This window comes from Diaporthe amygdali, assembly GCF_026229845.1.
Source record: "Diaporthe amygdali strain CAA958 chromosome Unknown NODE_2_length_3802984_cov_64_841326, whole genome shotgun sequence".
In the NCBI taxonomy this organism is placed as follows: domain Eukaryota; kingdom Fungi; phylum Ascomycota; class Sordariomycetes; order Diaporthales; family Diaporthaceae; genus Diaporthe; species Diaporthe amygdali.
This window is the reverse complement of record NW_026517022.1, coordinates 3,525,608-3,541,640: the sequence shown is the minus strand read 5'-3', so window position 1 is coordinate 3,541,640 and position 16,033 is coordinate 3,525,608. Positions and strand designations below refer to the sequence as shown.

The following is a 16,033-nucleotide window of genomic DNA, read 5'->3' as shown; positions in this document are numbered from 1 at the left end:
GCATATCGTCGTCGACGTACACTGGCTCTATTAGGAATGGCTCGCTCGTCCAATGGCTCGCATCCTTCCAGCTGAATCTGGCCAACGACAACAAAAGGTGTTGTTTAGCACAACAAGAGAGTATGAACCAGCATCTGCTGAAGGTCCTTCATTAAATCTCGTCTTTGTTCTAGCCCTGATCTTACCATCTCCTCTCTCTCAGAGCTACCTAAATTATGAAAATGGCTCTTCAACTGCTTTTGGTCCTCTTGGCGTTCGCATCTCCCATCGTGTCGCTTATACCAAGTTGCCAGGACCCCATTGTTCGCAAGGAATGGCGCAGTCTCTCACCTTCGGACCAGATGTCGTACCTCGACGCGGTGGATTGCATCCTCAACAAGCCATCCCTCACTCCTCCGTTCAATGGCTCAGGCGTCAAGTCCCGCTACGATGACCTTCTCTACACCCACATTCAGCAGACCTTTTCCATCCACTATGTCGGTCACTTCCTCCCGTGGCACCGCTACTTCGTCGCGACATACGAGCACATGCTACGGACCGAGTGCGGATACGATGGCGCTCAGCCGTACTGGGACTGGACGCTGGATGTGGGCAGTGACGAGGCCTTTGTCAACTCTCCGGTGTTCAGTGCAGAACTCGGCTTCGGCGGGAATGGTCCCTATGTCGAAGGAAGCTCTTCGGACCCATTTGCTGTTCCCGGCCGGACAGGCGGTGGGTGTGTCTCTGATGGACCGTTCTCGGGCAAGGACGACATTGTCCACCTTGGTCCAGCAAGCAGCGTCGTCTACAACCCGCAATGCTTGAAGAGAGATCTGAGTCCTAGCTTTGCGAGACGGTACCTCGGCATGAACCAGACTGTTTTGACGCTCAATCAGACTGATTATGGCTGGTTCGACAGAGTCGTCGAAGGAGGCCCGAGTTTTGATGCTTCTGGAATCCATGGGGGTGGATTATGGTGTTGGCGGAACTTATGGTGAGGATGCTCATTCTCGGCCCAAATTTGAATTGACTTCTAATTCGTGTTTCCAGGGCAGATGGGAGACCTCTACGCTTCACCAGCGGATTCCATATTCTATTGTAAGTCTCACTTTCCTTCGTCGATCTTGAAAACACCACAAGGGATGCATGTGTGAATTAAGCTGACCGCACAAGTACACCATGCCAATCTCGACCGCGTGTGGTGGTCATGGCAGAGCTATGATCTAGAGAGTCGCCTCCAAGATATCTCAGGGCCGATCTTCCTCATGGACTATGACAACGTCCAGGGAGGCAACGTCACCCTGGACTTTGACATGACTGTCGGAGTGAGCGCTCCCAACGTGACGGTTGGAGATGTCATGGACATCAAAAGTGGCGCCAGCGATGGGATCGTTTGTTATACCTATGACGAGCTGTATGTTCTTTAGGGTCGATGATGTCTGTCGTGCTGAGTACCCCCGCTGGTCAGGGCCGTGTCCGTTAAGATGCAAACTATGTGCAATGCTTGGCCTTCGTAACAATTAAAAAGGATTCTTTGGCTATCGCTAAGGTTCAATGCATGATAGCCTTGTGTATCAGAACGGTTTGTCCTGGAGCAAGAGCTCAAATGTCAGACGCCTGAAGACGCTGAGGGGGACCACAGCACCGAACCTGCCGTACCACCGATGTTAGCACAACACTACCTATCCTCACAGACCGAGCGAATCACGTACCCATGGCATTTAATCGTATCTCTCAAAGTCTCTGCTAGGGTCCTCAAGGCACTGATCTCAAATCCCCCGAAATGCGGTTGATATCGGATCAGGTTCCAGGCTTGCACCGGGGTGATTTGGTCGTCTGAAACACCCACTTGCGATGATAGCGCTAGGAGGTTCTCTAGCATGGCCGCGGGCACAACATTTTGGTTTATCGATTCTGGCGAAACTGGAGACGTGGAGTCGGATGGGCTTGATACAGCACAGACCTGAGATGACAGGGTCAGAGTGTGCCCAGAGGGATCTTCTGGCTTCTCCGGGTCCCCGTGAAGGTGTTCGAGACAGGGCCTTTCGAGTCTGTGAGGAGGTAAACAATGTTAAGACTAGTGTTCAACGTATTCGTGTGTTGAGTATGTGTAGGAACTTACGCCAACACGAAATCCATGCCTAAGGCAACGGGATCAACATCGCCCAGATGACTGGCAGATGATTCTGGAGCTAGTGGGTTCTTGGACTTGGTGATGATCCCGTGTTCCGTCAGAGGTGGATCAGCCACCTCATCCGAGTCCTCGATACCGTGCTGGCCAAGCTTCCCGACCAATCTTTCAACTCTTTCCCGGAGTCGCTCATTCTCACGAAGTAGGTCAGCTTCCCGAGCTTTACCCCGTGCAACTTCCCTTTCAAGAGCTTTGGTGTACGCCTCTTTTCGTTCACGATAGGTTCTATCGCCAAAACACGTAAGCCTCTAGCAGAGAATAGTCTCCATTGAGTGACCTCTTACTGTTGTGCTTGCCTGACCTGCGCGCGGCGCTTCTGTACACGGTCCTCCTTGGGAGCTGTCACACCATTATATATCAGCATATGAGATTTACGAGAGCTGACTACGCGCATGAAGTTGTATATTAGTCACATACCTTCTGGGTTAAATATGCGGAAGATGTTGTTCGTCATTGTGGCTCGCTCAACCTGTCACAAATTCGATCCTATGGACGCTTCGGGTTACACGCTGGCTTTGCTGCTAGTATAGAAAGTATGGAAGGATGTGGAAAGGCGGAACCATGAAGTGGAGCACGCCTGGCAGTTAAGGTTAATCGGAAACTAATTGTCGATCAAGTGGTGTGGAGCAATGCGACAAAGTCAGCTAAGCCCCTATGATCTGCTACGGCAGCGTACAAGTTCAAGACTGCAAAGCTTGTCTGATCTTCAACGTTGACGTTTCGGAAGGTCCTGCCAATGGGGGCCAAATGGCTGGCCCTCCATGATCAACTCATCAGCTACGTCAGGGCTTGAGCCGTTGATGGAACTTTTGGGGTCAGCCTGAAACCCCCTGATCCTTCCCACCCGCGGTCGCCGCCGCCCACGGTCACGTCCAAGAGGCCGTCCGAATTAGGAAATCCTGATTATTCTCGCAGCTCCAAGTAATGTGCTGCCCACGCTAGCAGACTCCGTAATGTCGGGCTCGCTCGACGAAACGCCTGACGCCTAGATTGGCCCACAGCCCGCTATGAAATGTGAAAGATATGTGATCAAAAATTCTCAAGTAGGCCCATTCTACTATTTCTCATATCCGCAAAGGGGGAAAAGGATTATGGAACAACGAAGTAGCAAGACTGTGGCGTTTAATACCATAGGCCGGTGCCCGGGCCTCTGTCTGGAAAGGCAGCGATAGGAATATCAACAACTGCAGTCGGCTTTTGTATAAAGACAATGCAAGCAAGCTGGTCTTTCCACGATGTTGGTCTCTACTCACCATCCTGGACATACAATAGCCCATCAATACACGGTCTGGACCTTACATTCACTTCATAAGTCTACAAGTCGCTCTTTTGGCAATCTACTGGATAGATTCCTCCGATCCATTGTTAAACATGCATATCTCCACTTTCGCCTCTATCATGATGCTTGCGCCTTCGACGATCCAGGTGTCGGCGCGGCCGGCAAGGTCCTGCGGGAAGTCGATGGGTGGCCAGGCACAACCCGCCAATGGCAAGGCTATCTACATGCTGAGCAACCAGGCATCCAATTCTGTGGTTGCCGTGCCCATCGCAAATGACGGGTCTCTGGATGCAGCAGGTAGCTCATCGACAAGCACCGGTGGTTGTGGCGCGAACGGCGTTGACGGCGAAACAAATCAGCCTGCTGCCCCGGACGCGCTGTTCAGTCAGTCCGCCCTGACTGTGGCCGGAAACGTAAGTCGAGAGATTGTAGATATGGTTGCTTTGGGATCTCCCTACTAAAGCTAATACTCTGGGCAGAACCTGTTCGCAGTCAATGCCGGCTCCAACACTCTCTCGATGTTCGCTATCGACGCCCAGGACCCCACGAAACTCACCATGGTCGGCAATCCCGTTGATGTTCCGGGCGAATTTCCCGTCACTGTGGGAGCCTCTGCGAAGCACAATCTCGCATGCGTGGGCATGACAGGGAGCACGGCTGGCATGGCGTGTGCTTCATTTGATGCCGCGCAAGGGCTCGGGGAGATGGACGACCTCCGACCTTTCGATCTCGGCCAGACTACACCACCCGTCGGCCCAACCAACACGGTCTCGCAGGTGTTCTTCTCCGATGATCAGTCGATGGTATTTTCAACAGTCAAAGGAGATCCAACCAAGAATAACACTGGCTTTCTGGCCTCATTTCCAGTCAACGCTGCCTGTCAAGGCCAAGCTGCATCAGTCGCTGCCGAGGGCGCCCAGACCTCGCCGAGTGGTACTGCAGTTCTGTTCGGCTCATCGCCTATTGCCGGATCTTCTAACCTCTTCGTCACGGACGCGTCATTCGGCGCTGCTGTGTTGAGCATGCAGCAAGCAGCTAATGGTTCTGCACCGGGCTCGATGGTTGCTGAAGTCGCGGGCAAAGGAGTCATCGACAACCAAAAGGCGACCTGTTGGGCCGCGATCAGCCCGGCTACAAAGACTGCCTTTGTGACGGACGTAGGCGTAAACCACCTGGTTGAGATGTCTCTGGAGGATGCTAGCATTCAGTCGCAAACGGATCTTAGTGCCAACGGCGATCCCGGCCTGATCGACCTCAAGGCAGCTGGCAGCATGGTTTATGCGCTGAGCCCCGGCAACGGAACTACCAACGCTGCCGTGACGGTACTGGGCGCCCAGTCCAAGGAGCAAGTCCAGCATCTTGATATGAGTACGCTCGGTCTGGACAAAAATGCTCAGGGCATGGCAGTGTTAGAATAAGTCTCCTGCCAATTCAACTGACCGGCTCGAATCGACAAGTTGATCGCTCTGAGAGTGATAACCCCAAGTGGCACCACGCTAAAGTCCGGGGCCTCAGACTGCTTGGTTTGGAAGTCGGGTATTTCATTTATAAGAAGACTGAGCAAAATATATATTCAATTTAATCCTTATAATTAGATGTGTAGATTCTAGTGCTGCTCGTGTATGATATTTGGTTCGTCCCTTTCTCCGAGGAGGCTAGTAGCTGTCCTTCCATCTTCGCGTCTTTTCCACACGTAAAATGCTCACCAAGGAGACAGATTTGTTTAAACCAATCAATCAGTTTTATCCTGCGTCCTCAGAAGCCCACCGGCATTTAGCCTCCACCACACGTACAGTTCCTTCCCTGGCGTACGGTCTCGATGTCGAAACATGTTCCCATCTGCCTTCTGCGGCAGGAAATCCAGCTTTTCGCCGCGGGAAAACCGTACGACATGGTCCACGCATCGATCAATCGACATCTCCAGACACCTGGTATATAAAGTCTCTTCGTTATCGGCCGGGAGAACCGGCGGGAAAACCCGATCCAACACATCGCCTCCGTCCAGGCTGGACGTCAACTGGTGCAGCGTCGAAGCGACCTTATCCACTGCTCCGTCGTAAAGGGCGAAGAAAATGCAGTGGTTACCCTTGTACTCGGGCAGATGACCAGTGTGTATGTTGATCATGAGCCCCCCGCGCGCGATCAACTTCTTGCCAATGAACTTCGTGCCCGAAACAATGGTCAGCTCCGGCTTCCACTCCTCTACTGCATCCCACACCTTGCGACAGTTGACGCTGTCGACGATAAGGTCCGGCTCAGGTAAGACGTGGCCTTGGGGTATCAGACGGTCAAAGTGCGCGTTGCGCTGATGGCCGTAGCCGAAAAAGCTGCGGCGAAGCTCATGATATTTCTGCCAGCCTGCGTCGATGATGCGGCCCTTGTCCATCAGCTGGCGGACCTGCCCATCGCTTGTCTCTTGGATGCAGCGGTATCCGGGGAATTCCTGGTCCAGACGATAGCGTAGATAACGGTGCTGGGGCCCGTCTGAGCAGAGCAGGAGCAGCTTAATCGGTCGCCGAGCTACGGCGTTATCCATGACCCCAAGAAGGGACTTGGGGTCAGGGACTCGGGCCACACTGGCAATGATTGAGGGCAGCTTGCCGCGGTCAGGATGGAAGAGCACGTGGATGGGATCAGGCTCGCCCATGAAGGATCGCAATACAGCACGCGCTACAGCTGGTGCCTGTGCGAATCCGCCTGTGTTGTTGCCGCCAGTGATGATCAGCTGACCACCGTTGGCGGTGGGGATCTTCTCAAACAGTCCAAGGCCCGTGGGTGTGAAAGGCCGGACGCAGTACTTGCGGTTTCCGTCCGGGTACATTGCCTTGGGTCCCAGCTTTCTTGCTGCGGCATACCCCCGCGGGAAATAGATGCGCGCTACCTCTTCCAACTCGTCGTAGAGCGCGTTGAGTTCCGTCGAACTTGGCGCCGGACGGTCCAAACCCACATAACCGTACCCACCTCCGAAGATGAGGATATTCTCACCGGTTTCCCGGTCCTTGGCCACGGTTATGTTGATGTCTTCTACCTTGTGGCCTCGTCGGTGAATCTTCATAGAATTCTGCAATTGCGGTTCCACGTTGGGAATCTGCAGCCATATCCCCAGCACACCGTGGACCAGGTTCTCGCTGAGAGTTCCGTTAAGCAGTGCGTTTCCAGTCGTCCCGGGGCTCACGACGAAGTGGTCCGCTTTCAAATCCCCTTTAAGCGACAGAAGTGCGGTCACTTCGCCTTTCGAGTTGCACTGAATGCTCTTCACTTCGTTGTTCCAGACAAACTGCCCGCCCAGGGTAGTTATTTGATCTATTAACTTGGCGACGAAAAGGTGAATGTTCAAAGTAAACCCGTCCACCGTGATGCCTCCTGCGAGATGATCCGACTCGGCAGCTGATCGAAATTCCGGGTATGATCTCAGAAACTCTTCAAGAGGAGGAGCTTGGAGAAGTGCATCAAGCCTTCGGTTGAGCTTGACTGATGCGTCCAACGCGATTGGCTCCACGTACATACGTACTATGTCCCGATGAAGTCCCACGTCTTCGAACAGTTGAGGATCGGTTGCCATGAGTTCCTTCCAGATCCTTCCCGACTCACAGTTCACCCCGTGTATGTTCTTCTTGAATGTCGCCGCCATCCAGCTTGGCACGCGTTGGAAAGCGTCCACCCAGGCATGTTCGGCGGCAGAGAAGTCCTTGGGCAACTTGACGCTCCATCCGCCGTTGCTCACAGTCTTGCGGAAGATTGACTGCATATCCTGGTATATCTGGCTGCCTTGCTCATTGTAATTGTCCGCCTCCGTGTGAGTGAACATGCGAGCGTTGTGACCGCCGCTGGTGACGCCCAAGCTAGTCCAGTCTTTCGGTCCGCAGCATCGTGGGTCTGGACCTTGGTCTACAACGCGTACCTGGTAGCCATTCTTGGCCAGAAGTCGTGCAGTGATTAGATTCATGATGCCCGCACCAACTAGAAGAACAGTCGTCTTGCGGACATCTCCGTTTATTCTGTTGAGTCTCACCCGCTGCGTTCCAGCTTCGGCGCGGGCTCGAGCGTAGAGGAGTTCCGCGTCATGTAATATGGCCTCATCCCAATCTCTCGTGGAAGTGTTGGAAGATCGTTCTGGAAACGTGGCTATATCAAACACGCGGCCCTTGGCATATTGCTGTAGGCGAGGTATCATGGCAGCATCTCGCACCAGCATTGACTTGGGTACATGACAAGCTTGGCCAAGCCACTGGTCCATCAGTTCACCAGTCGATTCTTCTCCGTCACATATCCACACATCCACTGTATCTGGACTTGTCAACGAGGCAGAAATATCGGAGCTGGCATCACTGAAAGAGATGTATGTTGGCTGGACTTTCCCAGGCCGGAACGACGTGAGACCAGCAGTGACGAGAAACTTCATGGTTGCTAAAGGGATAGTTCAGTTTCCCAACGTCGATTGTAAAGTAAGAGAAGAGCATGGAATGCAATCAACTTGTTAATACCAGAGATTTGGTGGTTGATCTATTGACCTATATACTAAGTCCGTGGATTGCCGGGCAAGCTACCCCATACCTACTCTGCCCAGCAAGCTTGTCCTCTGCCTCTTTGTGAGCAGAGGCGGCTGGACATCACTGCAAAGGCTAGGCAAAGACGACGCCGACTGGTCTACGAATATCTGGCCAAAACCCTGGTACAGAAAATATGAGTTTGGCAATGTGATCAGCCTCTGTGTGACTTGAATGTGCAAAAATTGGCTCAAGTCATTCAGGCCGCTGCCGCCTGTCTCGGTTCCACCCATGCAGCAGCTAGAAAACCTCGGATCCGGCCACGAGGCTCGTCGCAAGTGCCCGCAGATGTGGACGGGGCTCTAGATTGCATCATTATTCTCGGTCATCTCTGGTTCCGCGATGTGGAATCCTTCAGCCGTTGCATCCGGCTCGTACCACACAAAATCGCGTTGTACCACCTGCAAATTTGCACATGAGTTTGAACCTGGGAGCGGGCCAATAGAACTGAATATCCATTCCATATAAGACAGCAATTACATGGCCTTGGGGGGGGGGGGGTTTGCTGGGTCTCTCTCTCTTTTCTTTGGTTACTATAGTATATGTTCACCAATTTTTGCTTTAGAACGTACTTGCCTCTCGTAATGTTATAGAAATCCCAATTGAAGGAGTGATTTCTTAGTATTAGGATTCACAGTAATTGAAAGAAAGGCGGGCAAAGTAAGATCTTGCACCATCACAGATGTGATGAGTCAATTGCGCCCTGGCCTAGTGCCTCGTCTCAGCTTACTGTACGTTGCGGCTACTCGCATCACACTGGCCCCCCTTATGCCAAGTAAATAGGTTATTATGACTAACAGATTCATTCTAAGCTGACAGGCGTTCTAGTAGCATGAGGAATAAAGGCCGTTCTCGGAAGCACGGCACAAAGCCAGAGAAGCCAGTGCCTGGGTGAGAATCCCCCGTGGACGGTCTTGGCGCCCTCGCCTGGAGCATGCGGCGGCGCCTCTGCACGAGTCTCAATGTGTCGACCGGACCAACTGCATGTCCTCAGATAGATCCTGCACTCTCTCTCAATTTGTTTTTTAAAAACAAACGCCATTGATCTCAGCCTCGTTTGTGCTCTTGTGATGGATTTTGAGCACAAACTCCATTCTGCCAGACCTTCACCTGTTGACACAACGCCATGCAACAGGAATCGCAAATGAGCGAGTTTAGCGATTCCAGCGACTCAAACGACTCCACCAACTTGACCCATTGGAGGGGACCAGATGATCCTGATTGTCCCTACAACTGGCCGATGTGGAAGCGCATCTACATGACCAGCATTCCAGCACTTCTTTGTGTCAACGTGTTAGTACTCTTCATGTTCTCTTGACTCACAAAGTCGCACGATTCTGATTCGTACAGGTCTTTTGCCTCCTCTATCTACACTTCTGGAGCCCAAGATATATCAGAAAAATTCGGGGTTTCCCACACGACTTCTCTGCTTGGACTTTCCCTCTTCCTTTGGGCCCTTGGCATGGGAGCCGTTATTGCCGCACCTCTCAGTGAACATTACGGCCGCAGGATTGTTTACCTTACAACTTTTCCAATCTTCGGCCTTTTCGTCCTAGGTTCAGGACTTGCGCACAACTTTGCGACGTTAGCCGTCTGTCGCTTCTTTGCTGGCTTCTTTGGCAGCGCAGTCGTCTCAGTTGGGGGTGGCACAAATGCGGATCTTTGGCCGCCTGCCCTAGCGGGACTTGTCTATCCTTTCTACTTCGTGTCTCCTTTCCTCGGACCGGCCTTTGGTACGTGAAACTTGATTCTCCCAGAGCTCTATAATTCTGTATGCTGACATTCTCAGGGCCTGTTATCGGCGGTTTTGTCAGCGAGGCAAAAGATTTTCGATGGCTGGAATGGGTCATCCTGTTCATGGTCGCCTTCAACTACCTTTATTCCTTGCCTCAGTTCGAAACCTACAAGAAAACGATCCTCCAAAAGCGCATGTGTGACGAAAAGCAGAAATCCGAAGAGCCTCGGTCACATTCACGCAAAGTCACTCTCCCTTCAAGCGCCGTCGTCCAGCGCATCGTCTTCAAGCCCTTCAAAATGCTCTTCGTAGAGTCAATCGTGCTGTTTATGACTATCTACATGGCTTTCAACTTCGCCGTGTTCTACAGCTTCTTTGCTGCCTTCCCGTACATCTTCGGTGGTCAGTACAATTTTACGCTCGGTCAGCAGGGTCTGACATTCATTCCCATTGCGCTGGGCTGCATCATTGGCTTCCTTGCTGTGGTTTATATAGACCGCCGAACTTACCCAGCGTTGGAAGAGAAATACGGCATCGGGGCAGTGCCTCCCGAGTACCGTCTCTACGGCGCCATGGTCGGATGTGCCCTCAACCCGGTCAGCCTCTTCTGGTTCGGGTGGACTGCAGACGCCGGCGTGCACTGGGTCAGTCCTGTGATTGCGGCCATCCCGTTCGCGGTTGGAAACATCATGGTGTACAGCAGTGGTGCGCTGTATATCATGAACTCTTATGGGTCGCTACACGGCGCCAGCGCCCTCAGTGCCAACAGTCTCTTGAGGTATGCGGGTGGAGGTGCCTTCCCTCTGTTTACGGTTCAGATGTTCTCGTCCATGGGAATCGGTTGGGCAAGTAGCTTGCTGGGTTTCGTGTCCATCGCTTTGGTGCCCGTGCCATGGGTTCTGTATAAATATGGGCATAGAATAAGGGCGCACAGTCAGTACATAACGATCAAGGAGCCTGTAATAACTAGATGAGGATACGAGTAAGCCGCGGAGGCTCAGATGAGACTGAAAAAAGCTTCATCTCGGCACACCAATGGCCGAGCGAAGAAGATCAATAGAATTAGACTGCAACGGGGCTGTGTTGGTAGCCTCACGCACGCGAGTTTTTATAGATTTCAAATTTTCAATTATGGTCCACGACGGTTATCGTTATTCGATCACAATAAACTTTTGTTCCTCTTCCGATTTTAGTTGAATTTATCACCCTGGTGGACAGGCTAAGGTATCTAAATAGAAACAATGTTGCGCTGGATTCAGAACAAGTATTAGCAGGTCATGACAAGTAGATACTTTGGGAAATCTTTAGCAAAGACAACCAATGGATGGTTGAATAAATCCTCAGAGGGCGGATGAGAATGAAATTTATCAAATTTAATGAAACCTGTTGAGTAAGTACAAGCTAATTCAGTTCAACCCTGGCACAACACATTTACCTCACCAAACCTAAATTGACGATAGCAATGTACTCTGCCTATTTTTATCCGTAGTGAAGAATCAGCAGTACCACATGGGTTGCTGCCGCTGAGCTGAAACTAGACGGGGCTGAAGGATGACTGTGTCTATGGTCTCAGCCCGAAGAGTCCCGAGGTCCAAGGCAATGACACATCCCAGTCAGAGAGCCAGCCTTCCGGCTGGTGGCGCATTGGGTAATACGAGGATCCGTGAAACACTGCTCGAACCGAGATCCTTCACAGCTTACTATCAATATATATATAGGAAAGTGCGTCTTCCGAGACAATGCTCTTTCACATCACCTCACTCGTATCAACTTATCCTCATCAGGAGAAAATCCATCCGACATTTCACAAGCCCAACATGGGTTCCGTACCGCTATCAGACCCCGTCCGCTTGGCCATGCTCGTGACAGATGAGCCACTGCCCAGTGTAGTAGCAAAACTAGGTCGATTCGACAATATCTTCACTTCACTTCTACGAGCCGCTTGCGAAAGCCTGGACCCGCCGCGCACCTTAGAGTCTGAACTGGACATCAGTGCGCACGATGTTGTGGCCGGTGACTCGGAAACGACCTATCCAGAACCTCAAACCATCGACGCAGTGCTCATAACGGGATCCAAATACTCGGCCTACGCGGATGACGACTGGATTGTCCGCCTGACAGAATACACGCGCCGCCTACTGGATGAAGGCCGGGTCCGAGTCATCGGTGTCTGTTTTGGTCATCAGATTGTCGCGCGCGCACTTGGCGCACGTGTTGCTCGCTCGCCGTTGGGATGGGAACTTTCCGTGACGCGTGTGGAGCTCACTGAGGAGGGTAAGAGGGTGTTCAGGGCTGAAAGTCTGGTAAGTCGTCGGTTTCCCGCCCTACAAGACGGAAAGGGGAGAAGCATAGGATGTACGCCAGAAAAGAGAAAGTGTACTGTTGTCTCCTTAAGTTTATCAACCGACTTACTAATGTCATAATCGTGACCTTGTGTAGAGGATCTATCAGACGCACCGGGATGCTGTGATCGAATATCCAGCTGGTATCATTCCCCTAGCCTACACCAAGCAGTGCCCAACACAGGCCATGTACATCCCTCATCGACTCATCACGGTACAAGGCCACCCAGAGTTTTCCGAGTTTATGATGGGCGAGCTCCTACGAGTTCGCCATCAAGCCGGCACAATACCCGACGGTCCATTTCAGGACGCAAGACTGAGAATGGCGGACAAGCACGATGGTGTAGCTGTTGCGCAAACATTTCTGCGCTTCCTACAGGAGTGGTCAACAATTCATTTCTAAAATTGGAAGCATGATCAAAGAACACGAAAGTGACAATCAGTTATTCAAGATCTCCTACGGAGAATATGCCAAAATGGCTGAGACCAAACAGTCGTTATAAATGGCGTAAGTCCATCGAAATTTGTACCAATAATGGTATTCGTACAAGCAGGACAGCCAATGAAGAGATATGTCTCATTAGAGAACAAGGGAAGGGGTGCCTCTTGCTGCAGTGAGCTTTATCACATATTGTCCGTTTCAAATTATTGTTTAATCTTGAAACTTACGTGACCCAAACAGTTGATCTTGAATAAAAACTCGGCTCGAAAGATGGAACCCGGGCACCGACGTGCTCGCGCTTCTGGACTGCTCTGCGGCAGCAGTGAGTGCATACTTTCCATTGAGTACAAATAAAGTGGCCGAGACGAAAGCCGCAGATCCTTGGAACGAAATCGCCCCCGATCCAGGCCGCCATTTGTTCACCAGCACCTTGATAGGGGTACTAGTGGAATGGGAATCTTGAGCCTTCTCAGCTGCAATGCTCCATGCCGAGCTTCTAGCCCGCTTGAAGCATCCGAGACCCATTCAAATGAGCGGAAAGAGGTACGAAGTAATATTGACACCGATACAATTTATAATGACCAATAATTACATGGTTTCCAGCATTGGAAATCTCGCTCAGAAAACCTCCAGGATCCACAGAGCAAAAGGACCCGGAAGAATCACAGCCTCATTTTTCAATACGCCATCGAAGTGGCGACAAATTTGATTGATTCAACATTGGTAAAATAGTATGAGGAACGATATAGGGCTCATCCTATAGTAGACTAGTGGGTACCACACGCTATGCTCACTAAAGCCTTTTACTTGTTTACTGCGTGTTCCAGAGCAGATGCCTAATCCCGTGGTATACTCCAATGCTTCCTGGCCGCTCGGCGAAATAGCAGTTCATTAGGTAGTTTAAAATTCACCTGCCAGTGATCTCGACTTGCAGACTCCACCGCCATCGTGACAAATGAGCAAAGTACGCCTTGTCCCCGACTCTTCCAAGTGAATGGCCAATCACGAGTAGTGTTGATGCACAAAGTTAAGAGTTATTATCACATAGCACATCTTCATATGAATTTATTCTTAAGTAATTGGTCTTCAGATATTGTCTCGTACAGTGAGTGACCTGTGCCGATGTGAACGTGCTCTTGGTCGGCCGAGCTTAAACTCCATTGGAGAACTCCATACAACGACCATTCTTGATAATCCTGAGAGTCCGCAGATGTCATGTATTTACTTTTAAGAAGGTAAGACGCGATATGTCAGTATATATAGCAAGATATGTTATATACATTAGTTTTGGGACGGACTTACTTGGCAACACTGTAGCCCTCACTCAGATTAATTTTCTGCTGACAGTTACTGTAACCAATAATGATATGTGGACTTACGTCAAACTATAACAGAGCTTTCAGTAAACCCATCACTAATTATATGATTGACATTGATGGAGTACTTACAGTGCAAGACTCTGCAGATGAGCATCCACAAGTCGAGCAATCGACCCGTGCTTCCAAGTCAACGACATTCGCAGGGCTTGCCATGGCCAATCCGGCCAGCAGAGACACAATCGGGATGAAGAATTTCATATTGAATGAGCAGTGATATGTTGTCGTGTTGGATGTGGGAGTGGGTGCTGTCTTCGATGAATTGCAGTTTTGTGTCAAGCAGGGACGCCCTCTGGCCTCTTTATAGACGAGGCTACCCCAGGAGCTGGTCTCTCATCCACAACGGCGTCAGCACGAACTGCTCTCTTCAGGTCAAATGATATTTGAAATCCAAAAGACTTGGTCAGCTTATATGGGTCCTAACTTCAACCTTTCCTCAAATGCATCAGACGCACAAGGCATGGTCAGCATCATACATTCGGAACCGCGTCTCGTCGTGTAGGTAAACCTACTGGTGATTTATGATTATTTAGCGTACAAGGTGTGGTATATTAAGGTTTTAATATGCATATTCGGCTCTCGGGTCTCAGTCAGCTGAGTACAGTACCGAAGATTTAGACTCGCAGTAAGGCGGTCCGGGGCACAGGGAAGCCTTAGCCATGAGGAATCATCTCGTCCTTTTGTGTAGTATTTGCCGATAACCGTGGTCGAGTGTAACATTGACTGGTCATTAGTCCTCATTCAGTTACCTAAAAGCGTCAGATTTCCCCCATAGTGTGCAAACGCTGACGCAAGGCAATAGATACCCCCGACTTCCGGCTGTTGATCAATCCTGCAACGTATAACCCCGAGTCCCGAAAGTGAGGGACTTTACGACCGTCAAGTAGCACATTCCAGAATTGAGAAGGCGATGGTAAGGGCAATTTTAATTCTATTTTCTACAACCAATGAGCAAGTCGGAAGTGTGACGGAGAAAAGAGTGAGAGGAGAATATTTGTGAAATACTACAAAACACTTTCCCCTGTTGACGCTTACTGGTTCTATTCTAAGTATCAGGATCGCAAATTCCTTACAGTAAAGGACAGAAAATACAGCCAACAGTACTCCTCAGCCTTACGGCACGTACCATAACTCGAATGTGAACCCAAGCAAACCCCAGGTATTGGCGTGAGCAATCTGATTTTGACCCTTAGTCTCATCATTCACACCATAGTTACCAGTAAATATGTCTCGTTCGCCGCCTCTATCGTGTTTCTCTTTTCACGCACTAGACAGAACCGCAGCACAGCCGTTAGACAGGTCGAAACGAAGAACAAGACTGAGTGGGCTGCATAGCTGGGAGATACTGTGGGTTCTTCTTTGACATGAAATTATGGTAAGTATTTCTGGACGACATCACGTACAACGTTGATGAGGCCTTGAGCCGCCGCGCTTCTACATCAGCTGAGGGAGCTGCTGACAGTGGTGGTTTGTCAGACCCTTCGTGGGATTTGACCGCTCACAATGCTAACAGGGTCTCAACTTCCCTGCAGAGGAAATCCACGTACAGAGCAATTTTAACATGTGTGTGCATTCGCAAGGGCCAGGAACAGCGAACAATAGCTTTACGCAGAAGTAAAAGTTGACCAAGTTTGAATCCTCTGTTGATGTGTTATATTGAAGTACGACACATATCTCATGTGGAATGAGCGCATTCTATAGGCGTTACGGGACATATTGGCGCCATATGTCCGCTCACCGACGAAGGAATCAAGCTCGATAAGAAGTAATGGAGAATTCTGTAGCGTTGTGGAGCATGTGAGTAGGTGGCAGCTAATGAGACGGTCCCTAAATTGTTGTGGATGTGGTCGAAGGCACCACTACGTTGTAGAAGGTTGTTGACTTGAATAGAGGGTTGCCTATTGGAAAACAGGGGCTCGCGTAGCGAAGCTGCAGTCGAAGCCAACTATTCAATAGGTGCTGAGCTGACAAGATGAGACTCGCGATGAAGTCTTGTCATACGTGCTGTCGTTTTGTCCTACGTTATACAACTGACCTATCTAATTGAGAGCCAATGGACAGCTGCGTCACTGACTGCATCTCTGAAATGCCCAAAAGCCTCGCCACCGATTCACTCTTTGCGGACCGTATGCACCATTTATG

At 50.6% G+C, this 16,033-nt stretch overlaps 6 protein-coding genes across 6 annotated transcripts; 4 read left to right on the top strand and 2 right to left on the bottom strand.

Annotated features, from left to right (window-relative positions):
- Positions 1-221: 221 nt before the first annotated feature.
- Positions 222-1,406, top strand: J7T55_012442 (Tyrosinase; the record flags this gene model as incomplete). Its single annotated transcript, XM_053137327.1, has 3 exons — positions 222-945; positions 1,030-1,077; positions 1,153-1,406. 3 exons carry the CDS (start codon positions 222-224, stop codon positions 1,404-1,406), a joined length of 1,026 nt encoding a protein of 341 aa, XP_053000239.1.
- Positions 1,407-1,553: 147 nt separating this feature from the next.
- On the bottom strand, positions 1,554-2,624 carry J7T55_012441 (uncharacterized protein; the record flags this gene model as incomplete). Its single annotated transcript, XM_053137326.1, has 5 exons — positions 1,554-1,629; positions 1,692-2,030; positions 2,102-2,395; positions 2,455-2,509; positions 2,588-2,624. The coding sequence occupies 5 exons, from the start codon at positions 2,622-2,624 to the stop codon at positions 1,554-1,556; spliced, it is 801 nt and encodes a 266-aa protein (XP_053000238.1).
- A 917-nt stretch (positions 2,625-3,541) lies between these two features.
- On the top strand, positions 3,542-4,867 carry J7T55_012440 (uncharacterized protein; the record flags this gene model as incomplete). Its single annotated transcript, XM_053137325.1, has 2 exons — positions 3,542-3,862; positions 3,929-4,867. 2 exons carry the CDS (start codon positions 3,542-3,544, stop codon positions 4,865-4,867), a joined length of 1,260 nt encoding a protein of 419 aa, XP_053000237.1.
- Positions 4,868-5,181: 314 nt separating this feature from the next.
- Positions 5,182-7,851, bottom strand: J7T55_012439 (FAD dependent oxidoreductase; the record flags this gene model as incomplete). The annotated part of the gene is made up of 1 exon (XM_053137324.1): positions 5,182-7,851. One exon carries the CDS (start codon positions 7,849-7,851, stop codon positions 5,182-5,184), a length of 2,670 nt encoding a protein of 889 aa, XP_053000236.1.
- Positions 7,852-9,122: 1,271 nt separating this feature from the next.
- J7T55_012438 (major facilitator superfamily transporter) lies at positions 9,123-11,383 on the top strand (the record flags this gene model as incomplete). Its single annotated transcript, XM_053137323.1, has 4 exons — positions 9,123-9,289; positions 9,347-9,729; positions 9,786-10,612; positions 11,270-11,383. 4 exons carry the CDS (start codon positions 9,123-9,125, stop codon positions 11,381-11,383), a joined length of 1,491 nt encoding a protein of 496 aa, XP_053000235.1.
- A 165-nt stretch (positions 11,384-11,548) lies between these two features.
- On the top strand, positions 11,549-12,476 carry J7T55_012437 (glutamine amidotransferase class-I; the record flags this gene model as incomplete). The annotated part of the gene is made up of 2 exons (XM_053137322.1): positions 11,549-12,034; positions 12,171-12,476. 2 exons carry the CDS (start codon positions 11,549-11,551, stop codon positions 12,474-12,476), a joined length of 792 nt encoding a protein of 263 aa, XP_053000234.1.
- Between the last annotated feature and the right edge of the window lie 3,557 nt (positions 12,477-16,033).